General features: G+C 36.4%; 2 protein-coding genes across 2 annotated transcripts in view; both read right to left on the bottom strand.

Moving 5' to 3' along the window:
• Window positions 1-3046: 3046 nt before the first annotated feature.
• LOC109951530 (glucagon-1-like) lies at window positions 3047-5608 on the bottom strand. The gene is made up of 3 exons (XM_020586099.1): window positions 5511-5608; window positions 3937-4092; window positions 3047-3209 (listed from the first exon to the last, which is right to left on the bottom strand). Exons 1-3 carry the CDS (start codon window positions 5606-5608, stop codon window positions 3089-3091), a joined length of 375 nt encoding a protein of 124 aa, XP_020441755.1. The 3' UTR covers window positions 3047-3088.
• Window positions 5609-7821: 2213 nt separating this feature from the next.
• The window catches only part of LOC109951533 (dipeptidyl peptidase 4-like), a 14510-nt gene continuing 8403 nt past the window's right edge, over window positions 7822-13928 (bottom strand). Inside the window, exons 13-25 of the mRNA XM_020586102.1 lie at window positions 13332-13430; window positions 12829-12899; window positions 11846-11899; window positions 11588-11706; window positions 10490-10588; window positions 9508-9577; window positions 9220-9414; window positions 8934-8988; window positions 8705-8804; window positions 8559-8617; window positions 8380-8452; window positions 8140-8213; window positions 7822-7953 (exon numbers count right to left, since the gene is read on the bottom strand). Of these exons, the coding sequence (XP_020441758.1) occupies window positions 7861-7953; window positions 8140-8213; window positions 8380-8452; window positions 8559-8617; window positions 8705-8804; window positions 8934-8988; window positions 9220-9414; window positions 9508-9577; window positions 10490-10588; window positions 11588-11706; window positions 11846-11899; window positions 12829-12899; window positions 13332-13430 (1161 nt within the window). The 3' untranslated portion in view covers window positions 7822-7860. The remainder of the gene's footprint in view (window positions 7954-8139; window positions 8214-8379; window positions 8453-8558; window positions 8618-8704; window positions 8805-8933; window positions 8989-9219; window positions 9415-9507; window positions 9578-10489; window positions 10589-11587; window positions 11707-11845; window positions 11900-12828; window positions 12900-13331; window positions 13431-13928) is intronic.

The raw sequence follows: 13928 nt of genomic DNA, 5'->3' as shown, positions 1-13928 counted from the left end.
TGAAATTAATTTAAAATCAATTAGTACACAACCTCTATTTATGTAGAATGATTTATGTAAAAATTACTGAGGTGAAAAGCTGAGAATGTTCACACTGCGAATGTTATAAAAGTACATTTTGATACTTTGTTTTGTGTTTTATCTGTTTAACTCACAGGCCACGCTCTCTCAAAGTTCCCAGGAATAAGCGTACAAGATGTAAGAAGAATAATCCGAAAAAAATGCAACAATGAAAACTACAAGCAAGCTGCTACTAAAAAGACATTGGACATTTAAACTTTGGCAATATAATATTTCTGCACAAAACCAAATACTGTATATGGTTAAAACCTGCTTCCCTTGTTCTGAAAGGTATGTGATTCTTGTGGAAGTCTCACAGTTCATATTTTAGTCTTTTTTGAAGTGTTAGTGCTTCCAGACAGGTTTAAAATGTGCTCTGTGAACTGAATCTTGGTTTTAAAAACAATATCGCAAATCTTGCAATTAGATATGTGAGCGGAAATTTGGAACTGTTCAGTTGAGCTCAATAAAATACCGCAATCAATATTTGTCACATTTATTTCAATATTTTTCACTTAGGAGCTAGAGGTATTACTAGGTTATTTGTAGTACACTTGAAAATGTATTTTTGTACACTAACCAGAGGACTAGAAGTTTATTATTAGTATACTAATTGTCAGGTTTGCCCGGCTGCACCTACTTTCTCACTCCCCTCTCTCTGTTTTCACTCCCTTACCCTGATTACTTTATCCCGCTTGGCCAGTGCAACACGCTGTGAGAAGGCGCTATATAAAATACAGTCCATGTACTTGAAAATGTATGTTTGTACACTAACCAGAGGACTAGAAGTTTATTATTAGTATACTAATTGTCAGGTTTGCCCGGCTGCACCTACTTTCTCACTCCCCTCTCTCTGTTTTCACTCCCTTACCCTGATTACTTTATCCCTTACACCTGCTTCACATCCCCTGATCACCACCAGCTGCACCTAATTAGTTTCTCCCTATTTAGCCCTTGCTCTTCGTTAACTCCCCTGCCAGTTCTTTCTAGCATTTCTCAGGCCCGTTTGTTCCTCTGATGAGTGAGTCCCAGTGTCCGCAGCCCGGTCCTCTTCTCATCATCTCCACCACTGACTGTGTTCCCATCCGAAGCTCGACACCCGGTCCCAGTGTTACTCGTCTGTTCATTTCTTGGTCACTTGTTGTACACTGTAAATAAACTTGCACTGCTTGCATCGAAGTCAGCCACCTGGGTCCGTCAATTTTTGTGACTCGCTCACTTCCGTGTTCGAGCCATCCTAACACTAATAGGAAACCTAAAAGGTTACTTTCAGTATACTTCAAAGTCTATTTTCATAAACTAAAATGGGCACTAGGAGTTTACTTATAGTAAACTAATAGTATACGAAGATGATGACTTGCAGTATACATTAAAGTGTACTTACTTAAACTAAAAGTCGACTTGAAGTTTATTAAGAGTAAACTAACAGCATACCTGGAAGATTACCTAAAGTATACTTCAAAGTGTACTTTCATAAACTTAAAGTGGGCCAATTTAGTCCCAAGAAGTATACTTGTTAGTAAAGTGCTAGTACATTTGAATCAGTGTACTTGGTAAATAAAAGTACACTTGGGGAAATACTTTAGTATACTTAATACCCCCCCCAATACAGTAAAACTGCATATTTTTATTGTGGCCAGCCTAAGGCACACCTGTGCAATAATCATGCTGTCTAATCAGTATCTTGATATGCCACACCTTTTGAGGTGGATAGATTAACTCGGCAAAGGAGAAGTGCTCACTAACACAGATTTGTGAACAATATTTGAGAGAAATCGGCCTTTTGTGTACATAGAACAAGTCGTAGATCTTTGAGTTCAGCTCATGAAAAATGGGGGCAAACACAAAAGTGTTGCATTTATAATTTTGTTCAGTGTAATTTATAAGCTATTACCTGGTATCAGCAGAATTTAAGCCATTTTATATGAAGTTCATAAAAGACATCTAGCTGTAAATTTGTAAATGAAATTGATACAACAAGCATGCCATGAAAAACTTTATTTTGCAGAGTGGATGAATAATATGCTATGAAAAATGTTTCCTATAGACCCTACCTGATATTTCACTTTTTGTGTTCCCTTTTTTTTCCACCTTTAAAAATATAGAAAATTTAAATTTTGTAGAAAAATATGCCCTCAGTTTAATTTCTTTTTCCTGGTGCACCATAAACTATGGAATGTATCTTTGTATCACATTAAGTAAAAAAAACTTACAAATTTAAATATAGTGTTGACATTACACCATGCAAAGAGGCTTCTTTTCCTCCTGTATATGGCTTTGAGTGCAGCTACACAGAGGGACTCATTAAGGAATGTCACATTGGTCCACTTGTCTTTTTTTTTTTTTTACTGCAAAAGAAAGAAAATCACAATCACACTAAGACTGATGAGTGAAAAACATACCTGCAGCATTCATCAGATCAGTCAGACAGTTTTACCTTTTCCTCTGAAGGCTTGGAGGTCATGACCCACAGTAAATATTCCTTGGCAGCCATGGAGTCCAGCACCTTGTTCACATCACTGGTGAAACTTCCATCTACATGCCTCGTGCTGAATGCTTTGCCCCGCCTGTCCATTTCAGATCTGAGTATGTACACAGACATACAATGTAAATACTGCCCATTAAGGGTCAGCAACCCCAGGGTGGAAACCTGACATTTGAATTCCAGTGTTTGATGTGAAACACAACCTTCTTCGAAGCAGTCATTTTTATCATCCATATTTTTGTGATAAGTGAAGACATGTTGCTGTTTTTCAACTTCTTCTTGCATGTTATTTGTAAAAAAAAAATCTCATACAAAACATCACAGTTTAATAACATATCAATCAACACAGTGCAACAACTTCAGGTGATTTATTTTAGCACAGCCACAAGAAACGTCAAGAAAACAAAGCAAAGAAAGGAAAAAAGTGGCACAAGAAGCAGGTGATTAGCTCTTTGTCTTTGACCCAACATCTCTGTCTCTGTCATCATGATGGAATCAGACACAAGCAGGCAGTAGGAGGAGGGAGAGGGAAGGAGCGACAGCCTACTCTCTTCTGATTTGTCCAGACTTCAGTTTGGCAACAAAGTCTTTGATGGCCTGGTCCTTGAGGTAGGAGCTCATGTCACTGGTGAAGGTTCCATCCGCGTGGCGCTTGTCTGCAGCGCTGAAAAGATACAGTGAGACATTTACTCATGTACTGTACTTAATTTTAAGCTGTTATACTTCTCTTGCATGGAATACTTTTACTATAATGCATTTATCCGACAGTTGTAGTTACAAGTTACTTTCAAAATTTTACATAAAAGTAAACACGTTTTTATAGAATAAACAAGTGATTTACAACTTGTTTGGTTGTGACCCCTAAAAAACATAGTCTAGGTGGGGCCCCTTGTTCCTTTTCAACATTTACCCTCTAAACTTCTAAATGGGTTGGTTTAAACAACTGTTTGAGGTGTGAAACGGTCAAATTATTCAATATTTCTCAAACAAATCCAAAATTAAAGAAAAGTCCAGTTTGTGTTTTAAGGGGCCCCAACTCATACTGTAGATTACCAAACAACAGTAAAATGCTGCTTACACAATCGTGCAACAGTATTAACAATCTAGTAATAATATGAGTCAGAGGGGATATTTTTTCTATTGAACATGAACTTTTATTTTGATATAATTTAAATATATGAGCTGATAATACTTCTGTACCTATGTGAGGTTTTTAATGCAAAAGTGCATTTATACTGTTCTATTATTTGTCTCGTTTTACTTAAGTAACAAAACTGAACATCCTAACCTTGAATTCTACTAGATTTAGTGTTAAAGATAGAGGGCCAAGCAAGTGAAAACCTGTTTACAATACACATCTGGTGTGATTGCAAAAGGATCCCAACACTAACCCGCTTCTCTTGTTGTTCATCAGCCACCGAACAAAGTCCTGTGCCTTCCTCTCTTCCAGGAATTTGCTGTAGTCATTTGAGAATGTTCCTTCTGAGTGTCTCTTCATGTTTGACAGCTCCCTCGGTTCATCCACTAACGAGTTGTCTGCCTCAAAACTGCAGCACAGAGGACACAGTTTGACCATTTGTAGTATTTTTATACTACAAACAAGTTTTCTTTCTCCTGCAGCGCCACCATATGGCACCCAGTCACAGTTTACAGATAGGGAACATGGCTGTAGTATGAAAAAGTGTAATTTTCCAAAACAGTTAATGACAAAAGGAATTTATTCATTCAGGACTAGTTTTTACCCAACAGCAGTTACCACACTCACTGCTGATAAAATATAATATGCCTGTGTATGTGTGTTGGGGGGGGGGCGTGTGAGATCTCTGTTGTTTATTTCATTTTTCTATTGGTTAAGTTTTTTATATGGTCTTATTTCATATGTTATTATTATATGTTTCATATATTATGTTTTTTTTCTATTGCTGTGCCGACTGGAGGTCACTCTAAAATTTTGTTGTACGTGTTACAATGACAATAAATGATTATCTTATCTTATCTCTTATATGGTTGGAAATGTCATAATTTTTTATGTCCTTTTTGGGTTCATAGTCCTTGAGTTGTCATTTAAACAGATGTAGATGGTAAACAGATGTAGATGGTAATAGCTCAAAAATTAAAAATAGGCTACATAATATTGTAGGAGAAAAAGAAAAAAAACAGAAAAAAATATAAAAGTAGTTCCCAAAGAAACATTTACATTAATAATTAATAACTGGCACTCTTATCCTGCTGTATTGTATCTCATATATTACTGGTAAATTGTTTTAAAGTGTACATGTTTTTTTTTAGCTTTAAGTTCTTTTAATCCACTAATTCAGGGGTGTTCAACAAAGTCAACAAAATACATTTTTAATCCATGCATTCTGTTTCCCATTTAACATTTATTCACCATGACTTTGATATATACTGTAACAAGGCTAAAATATACTGGTAAAATTAGAATAGATTCCTCACTTATGATGCAGTTGTATTGTATTTAGTATATTTATTAGGGCGATAAAACGTTGCATTTCTGCTGCACTATCAATTTCTGTTAGTTTAGTGATAAATTTCTGCAGATATTTGATGATCTTTCCAATCCATATTTTAAAATTGAGAATGGATCATATTTTAATCTAAGATCTTCAATTGACTTTGTCTTTCTCATCTTTGAGTATTCAATATTTATATATTTGTTACATTAATCCCCTTTCAGAATCTTTGAATTTGAATTGAACATTTGCTTCATGTTGCAGATTTTGGATCACTGTCTTATAAATATAGCAGTTTTAACTGTGATTCAGTGACTTTAATCAGATTTGTATTAATTAAATATATTTTTACACAAGTTTTAGTTATTAAGAAGTGGCTCTTTTGATTAAGAATGTTCTTTTTCTGTCTACATTTGAGGTTCTTTATGCAAATCTACTAAAAGCAGTTGAAGCTGTGGTCTCGTAAATAACGACACAACCTCATGAAGTCTTACCTTGAGCTGTCATAAGCCTCATGCACAGGAACCTGCAAGCTGCTCTGGACAAAGCCAAGGACCAGAAGGATGCCAGCCAGGGAGTGGACACTTTTCATGGTTATAACCTATGCCACAGAACATCACACACAGCCATAAAGGTGATTTAGCTTTTAAAAATGCGCATTATCTTAGAAAGCTAAAGCTAAGCAGTTAGTAAGTAATATCACTCACGGTTTCTTTTTTCTTTCCAAAATATGGTGCTGTTAGTTCCTTTGTTTTTCTGGTGCCTCTAACTGCCCTCTTTTACTTTGTTGGCTTATATAGTGGAAGATGTGGATCCATGTGTTACTCTCAACCCATTACACACGTTCCCTGTCTCATCGAACAATAGCCAAAGCATTTGTTCAGAAAGGAAAGCTGCCATCCATTCATGCATACAGAGACTTAGGTGTTAACATCAAACACTCAGCTCATCCTGTTAAACAAAAAGTAAGGGAGATAGTTTAATGTGCTACTGTGTCATCATGATGGGAAATATTGACTGTACTTGTATTAATGGCACTTATCTCTGTTTTACAAGGTAAAGGTACAAGAATAAAGACAGATGCTTTATAAAAAATACATGTTCATATAACTGCTGCTGTTGCTGCTGTTATATGATTCTCACATACCATCCCAAATATTTTATTTATTAAAAAACAAAAATCTATGAGGTGTCAGGGCTGAAAGAATCATGTATTTCTCAGATTTATTTTTAAAAAATCCATAGAGCAAAAAGACAGTACCAGAGCACTGTACCTTCATGAACCCTTTGGACAAAACAAACCCTCTCAGAGATGTATTTAAAAGCCTACAGCTGGGCCTGCATTTTATCCCATTCTCCTTCAAGTATGCAGTCAACCAATAATCTACAGTCACTCTAGCAACGGTGTGAGGCTGTACATAGACATAGTGGTGTTGACAATACTAACATTTTGATGTTTACTGTGTTCACCAAAAAAAGAAAGATAAACCTAAATAACAGCCATTTTATTTCATCAGTTAAAAAGGGAGTGAAGAAGATGCCAAACAAAGAGAGATGACTGAAAAGCTAAAACAAAGAAAGAGGAAGCAAAAGGGATAGCTTCTCTGTTAACTTTTGAGGAAAAAGGTGATTTTTATCTTACACCGAGAAGGCGCAAAAAGGCTCATCCATCACTGTTAATAAATGAAATTTGTATAATATGCCTCTTGTTAACTGATATATATGATAAGATAGTCCAGTAGCTATATAGAGCTTAACAAAATAAAACAAACAAGACCTTGTTAATTCTTTATTATTTTAAAAAACAATTATTGCATCAAACAATCAATTTCATAAATTTTGTAAAACTGTATAAAATCCCTCTGGTGCTTCTGTGCAAAATTTAGCTCTTAGATGCAGAAGTGCAGTTTCACTCTGACAACATTTTTTACTTTTTAACCTTCACATTGTAATATTTGTGGCCTTCCTTGGGTCAGATAATGACATCTTTAAAATTTAAATGCATAAACTGTAAAACATAAATGACATTTTCCATGTTTCACAAATAAAAGTTTCAGCTACAATTGCCAAAGAAGCCGATTTTTGTAACTGAAAATATGCAAGACAAAACTTCACAGACAAAGAATGACATTACAAATTTGACTTAGGCCACTTTGTACCATTTATTTATAAGTTGACGTTCCATGTGATTACTCCAAACTAAAAATAAAAATTTCCTTAGCATTTGGAACATTAAGACTACGTTCACACTGCAGGTCTTAATGCTCAGATCGAATTTTTTGCCGAAATCCGATTTTTTTGCGGTTGTTCACATTGTCATTTAAATGCGACTGCCATCTGTCTCATGTGTGAACGGTATACAGCCCTGAGGTGACCCGCATGCACAGAAGAGGACATGACATCAGACGCAGCGTACTGTGTTTGCGAAAATAAAAATGGATGCGGCTCGTGATAGCATGTGCGTAGCGATGTACCAGTTAATGTGCAATCGAAATAAAGAAATAATAATAATAAAAATATCAAGAAGAAGGAGAGCACAAATATTGCTTATGGCCTCGCCTCCTCCAGTGCAGAATTGTGACGTCTGTCGCATTTCAATGACATAAAAATCGCATGAAATGCGACATGGCCGTTCAGACTGAGGTCGCATTGGAAAACATCGGATATGTATCCGATTTAGGACCACATATGAAAGTGGCCTGGGCCGGATTTGAAAAAATCGGATTTGTGCTGTTCACACTGTCATAAGGAAATTGGATATGGGTCACATTTGGGCAAAAAGATCGGATTTGAGCCATTTCAGCCTGCAGTGTGAACATGGCCTAATACTTCAGACAGCAGACTTCATGCAAAGCACCTCTGTAGGAAGTGACTCATGTGGGTGTAGACGTGTTGATAGGCTGAGCCGTCAAGGCCATGATCCTTGTCAGTGTACCACTGAAAGAATAAAATATCTCATTTGTGCTGACACTAGTCCATATTATTGAACATGGAGTGGATTTTTTTTTATTTTTCATCAGCGATGTCTAATCTTTTTTCTAGCTAGGATTTTTGAAATGCATATCCTTATGAACGTATATCATCTTCTTGCTGATTCCACTTTGAATTTTCCAGATTACTCACCATTGCTTCAAAGTCCACCTGCTCCTCCACCAGAGATTCTGATATCTCAGCTGCCTGCTGGAAATGAACATTGTCTAAAAAAACACAACAGAAATAAAATGATTAACAATTTTAAATAGAATCTGCCCATAATTCTATCCAGTCTGGTGTACGTGGAGGCCAGTAGTTCCCTACAGTTCTGTATCTGTATCTTGCACAATAATATCTAATAAATACATAAATGAATAAAGGCCAACTTACCATCAGCTGTTCCATGAATCAGGAGATACTGTACTGAATGAAAATTCTTGGCTCTCTCAGTTACTGTTGAGTTCTTCAAACAAGCAAATTTGTGTTTATTGGTGACCACAGGCAACAGCACAACTAATAATGACCCTCAGATTCATGAGAGCTTATTATTCACTCAGTGTGAAACTTACAGTGTAGGCGAGATTATTTTCTGATGGTTCCAGCATGTAACGCTCTGTGTAGATAGAATCTGGAATACAGACAGATAATTGCAGATGCATGTCATTAAAGTGAGTGGACTCAGTATGGAGAACTTAAAAAAAGATGGGGAAAATACCATAATATTCCCATTTGGAGACTGGAGCCACAGCTATTCCACATTTGAAAACCCCACTGCCAGATCCCAAGACCATTGATGTTACATATCCACCATAAGACTGTGGAAGTTAAACAGCAGATTATTGTGGCTCCTTGCATTTAACAAAGACCAAGCACACTGACAGTAGGGTAAATATTAACTTACCTTTAGAGACATTTATTGCCCTCTGAACTAATAACCTACTTACCCAGCCCCAAATAGCAACTCTGTCTTTGTCAATGAAGCCCATTTTGATGAATTCCCTAAAAATAAAAGCAAACAAAATCAAAAACCATTATTTTCGATGATGTCAAGGATCTAAAGCTGCAGTGAACATCATCACTTGGTGATATTTGTCACATTTTCACTAGTTGCGTGTATACCAGGGAGCATTTCAGTGAAACAACTAAAATCCAGTTTTAACAAGCTGTCCTGGGTAAAGCTGTTTGCTTGAGATGCACTGACTTGTCTAAACTGCTCTTTGCTTTCCTTACTTGGCTGCTGTTATCTGATCTTCCACCTCATAGGTTCCCAGACGTTTGTAGATTTCATGCATTATCTTGTCGCCCTGGAAACCACTTCCTCTTCCATCAAAGCTGGCGATGATGATTTTCTCTGTGCTGGCCAGGTAAGTGGACCAGCTCACCCTGTAGGCGAAGTCTGCTTTCTGACTGCAGGGACCTGCGTACCTGAAGGGTTGGGAAAATTCAGGATCAGCCTTTAGTCCCCCTCTTTAAACTTCTATAATTTTATTTTATTGCTTTTTAAAAATACATTCTTACACATCTATCAGTAAAGGGTACTTCTTGTCTTTCTCAAAGCCTGGAGGGAAAAACATCTGGAACCAGAGATCTGTCACAAATATGAACATCCAGAGAAAAGCATGATTTTTACTTAACCTCTTGCTAATCAACTCTTATACAGTAGCAAAAGATTATTATTATTTGTTTACTTAAGGAAAAGGAGCTATCAACTAAGTAAAAATACTTTATTACAAGTAAAAGTCCTGCATTCAAAATCCTACTTAAGTACAGAAGTAATATCAGAAAAAAATAGTAAAAAGTAAAAGAACTGGTTCAAAGTGAAATGACGATTCCTCTGGAGTCCAACCTGGGGGTTAGTCCCCTTTAAAGTGGCTGTGAGATAATTCATGGGAAAGGGGGAAAAAAAGAAAAAAACTTAATTTTCTCTCATTTTTGTTTTTGTGAAATTTTGGATTAAATTCTGTTTGGTGGAACTGTTAACTAATTTTATTTTGATGTATTTAACTTAACTTTTATTTCTTCCTCCATGTCTGGTAATAGTTGCAGTCAGCTGGTTCCATTCCTACCTTATAGGGAGGACCCAGACTGTAGTGGCAGATGGTACTGAGTAATGGGGTGGCCACAGGGGTCTATTCTTGGACCACTACTATTTATGAAGTCATAAGAGTATTATTTTTTCTAATCAGTATTTTGATGTAAATTTTTATGTGGATAAAATTTTACATCAACTCATATTCAGTCTGACCTCAATTCTTTCAAATCATCATTTCTTAACCACAGACTTGCTTTAATTACAAATAAGATCATTTACAAAGTATTATCTGTTTTTTTTGCCATGATTTTTAAATGTAGAATCTAAATCTATACCTTAACTGTACTTGTTAAAGAAATTTGATAAAATGGAAATACCAAAAACTTATACTTAAGTAAAGTACATGAGTAAATATACTTAGTTACTTCCCACCGCTTCATGAATACTGACATTGCTGAATTCACTTACTGTATCCACCAAGTCTGAAAAAGCCACGACTCATGCTGGGCATTTGGATGTCAGATATCATGCTCCTAAATGCATTATTGTCTTCCAAGGGTTTCAGTTCTACAAATGTAAAAACACTATACATAAGTCTTATAAAGGTTTCCTCCTCCTTATTTCAGATTCAATCACAAACTTGTATCTTACCTATGTTATTTCGAGTATCCATGAGAGAATGGTAAGGAATGTCCGGACCTTGAAATACAAAGTACATTAATATTATTTTTATATAAATATGCAGATAGTTCAAGGTTTTCCTTAGGCTTGCATACAGCTTAGACCGTTTTTTTAAATAGGGGGGTAAAAATTTTAGAAGGAAATTCTAAGATATTTATATATTTAAACCTAAATTATATTTATACTTTTTTAATGTCAACTAACTAGCTTCCATGGCTAACCTAACTTACCTAATTCTGTACGTGTTAGCTACTTTAGCAATTTCTTCACTTGTAAAACAGGCTACATTCTGCTATCTCCATTGTTACCATTCACAAGAATTATTCCCCAGTAAAGTTATATCCTTCTTCATGTGTGCTTAGTGAAGGCTAACCTTATTGACTGCTATAACTACCATCCTGAGTTGGCAGTACAGAGGAGTACTGACTTGCTCTTGACATTCAGTGATTTGATTGGCTTGGCAATGCTGCCAATCACACAAATGTTTGTCCAAATACTGAATATTGATTGACAGGTCATTCCTGTTGACAGCTTACATTTCATTTTAAGATCAAATCATGTCTCTGTTATTGACTGACTGAATCATCTAGTGTGTGTGCTCTTAAGATTAAAATGTGAAAAAATCTGTTAAAGCTGTCATAATAATAATAATAATAACCTTTATTTATATAGCACTATACAACTCCTAGGGGCACAAAGTGCTGTACAACAGAGCTGAGGTATCCAGTCTGTGGTCTCATGCTTTTAAAATCAGTTAAGATTATAAAATCCTCTAGTGTGGGGCCAACCTTAGGTGCTGAGCCTAAGCCTTTCTATAGTAGGGAAAACCCTGGGTCTATATTACAAGAGTTGAACAAGGAAAGTTAAAAACAAAGCATAACTGACCATTGCAGCTCATACGGTAGAAGGAAGCATTGTGGCTGAGGTAAGCTGAGTTATACTGACAGTCTTTCCCCCCATGTATTGAACAAGTCAGACACTTGGTCTCTTGTTGTTTGGTCCACCTGATGCACACACACACACACACACACACACACACACACACACACACACACACACACACACACACACACACACACACACTGTAAGTGTTATGTTTACAAATAAGCAAAAATAGTAAAACTGTAAAATAAAGACCCCTACTTGTAAACATTCCTTCCTCCTGGCTTGTTGCCCTCTTGGTTACTTGAATAGTATCTGTGGAGTAATTGGTATGAGTGAGAAGGAAGGAAGGCTTTACTGGTGTATATATAGTACTGTGGAAAGTCTTAGACCATCATTAGATTTGTTGTTTTAGCAGTGTTATGATGGGTGTATATATTTATTTCTCAGAATACAAAAAATATATATAGCAATTATGTGCACACTATTAAAAACAAAAAATGTCAGAAAAAAAACAGCAAACAAACTGGATACTCAAGATGTGGTATTCAAGCTGTTCTAAAGAAATATGAAGAATCTGCAGAGGTCAAGGACAAAAACAGGAGAAATGATGACATTTCTCAGAGTTTCTTCTTTGAGAAAACAGAGGAAATCCAGCAAGGACCTGGCTCACTATCTAGCAGCTTCATCTGGATAACAAGTTGATCCCTCCCCAATCTGAAGAAGCCTGATCAGGAACAGCCTTTTTGGAAGGACAAGCCAAGAAACCACTTTTTCATAAGAGGACAGGGAGAAAAGGCTGAGACATACAAAAATTCGTGAAGATCATTATAGAGTGATGGATCAAAGTTTGAAAATTTCAGGTCCAATTGTTGACAGTATGTGAGAAGAAGAGTTGGAAAGAGGTGGAAGAATGAGAGGTTGCAGCCTTCAGCAAAACATGGTGGAGGCTCTGTCATGGTTTCAAAATGGTCTCCCCAAAAGAATTCAAGCTTTGCTAAGTGCAAAGGGGGATCACACTAAATACTGACTTTGGACTTTGTGTATTTTTAGTATTGTGTTTATATTTTCTGGTTATATCTTAATAAAGAGACTGAGAAATAAATGTAAATTATCATTACAACCTTGCTGAAACAGCTAAATTAATGATGCTCTAAGACATTTGTACAGTACTGTATTTGTAAGTGTGATTGCATTCAGAGAGGGACTGCATAAAGCTGTATGCTGCAATACATTTGACTTACACACTATCTGCTGTGACTTTCAGAATGTCAATGACTTCCCATTCTCCAAAGGTGATTGGTGTAGCTGTGCCCTATGAGTCAAAACAGAATGTGTGTGAGTGGTGACATAATTCATAAAGGATATTGTGCATGACTCAAAAAAGAGTTCATTGTGCTTTATGGCCGGATATGAGCTTGTCTTCATTCCTATTAGCGTCTCATACAGATGCCAAAGGCAGCCTTTGGTGTATGTGTGAGATGCACAGGGTTTTCAATACAGTATCAACTTGCATCGGTTTTCAACACCCAGAGAAAGATGATAGTATATGGTTTGATTTGATTTCTCCTTTATTATCTCCTAAGGGGCAATTCATTGTACAGCTAGAGTACCTGAGTTAGCATCAGTATGAGATGCGAAAGGTACTTGACAAAACATCAGTATTTCATGACCTGGGAATGAGAATGAGTTGAAGATATAGCTGTTGATCTAGGCAGTGTCACACCAAAGTAATCATTCTACCTACATTAACCACATGGTGAATGTGCTTGTACCCTTTGGTGTCACTCATCAGCAGATAATAGCTGTGCATGTCTGGAGCAAAAACAGGTTCTGGTGGAGAGAACTAAGAAGAACAAATGTATTAGAGAACAACACGTAATGCCCTTTATGAGTGCAGTTAACTTGTCTCTAAATTCTAATGCTGATGCTATTCTATTTTTTTCTCACAAATTCAGTGAAAAGACCAAAGCCAGTCTTATATCTTAAGCAAAATTATTATGGCCTATTACAAAAAAAAGAAAGAAGTTTTTAGCTACACACAACTTAACCAACAGACATACACATTCTCACGTTGATTTGCTTCATGCTTTGACTACTGCTAGGGCCAGCTGCAAAGCTGGTAACAGACGTCTTGGTTGACGTCTCTGTGTAGTATGGGGCTAGCCCAACCGAAGAGATATAATGTACAGGCCTGTTGGGTTCGGGGTCTTTCATCTTACATCTGCCTGAGCTTGTAATGTTAATTTTACCTGTGATCCTTTGAATAAATCAGCACTGTTTTGAAGTTACTTGGACTGCCTCGTCTCTCAGAGTTAGCAATGGTTACAAGAACCAAAGACCT

Source organism: Monopterus albus, unplaced genomic scaffold (genome assembly GCF_001952655.1).
Source record: "Monopterus albus unplaced genomic scaffold, M_albus_1.0 scaffold394.1, whole genome shotgun sequence".
Classification (NCBI taxonomy): Eukaryota; Metazoa; Chordata; class Actinopteri; order Synbranchiformes; family Synbranchidae; genus Monopterus; species Monopterus albus.
The sequence above is the reverse complement of the archived record's forward strand: the minus strand, read 5'-3'. Positions and strand labels throughout refer to the sequence as shown.

Excerpts from the sequence above, each read along its gene's own strand:
- LOC109951530 (XM_020586099.1), bottom strand. The coding sequence starts at position 5,608 with ATGAAAAGTGTCCACTCCCTGGCTGGCATCCTTCTGGTCCTTGGCTTT. Across the intron at positions 4,093-5,510 it reads GAGGCTTATGACAGCTCAAG|TTTTGAGGCAGACAACTCGT; the intron begins GTAAGACTTCAT and ends TCTGTGCTGCAG. Across the intron at positions 3,210-3,936 it reads ATGAACAACAAGAGAAGCGG|CGCTGCAGACAAGCGCCACG; the intron begins GTTAGTGTTGGG and ends GTATCTTTTCAG.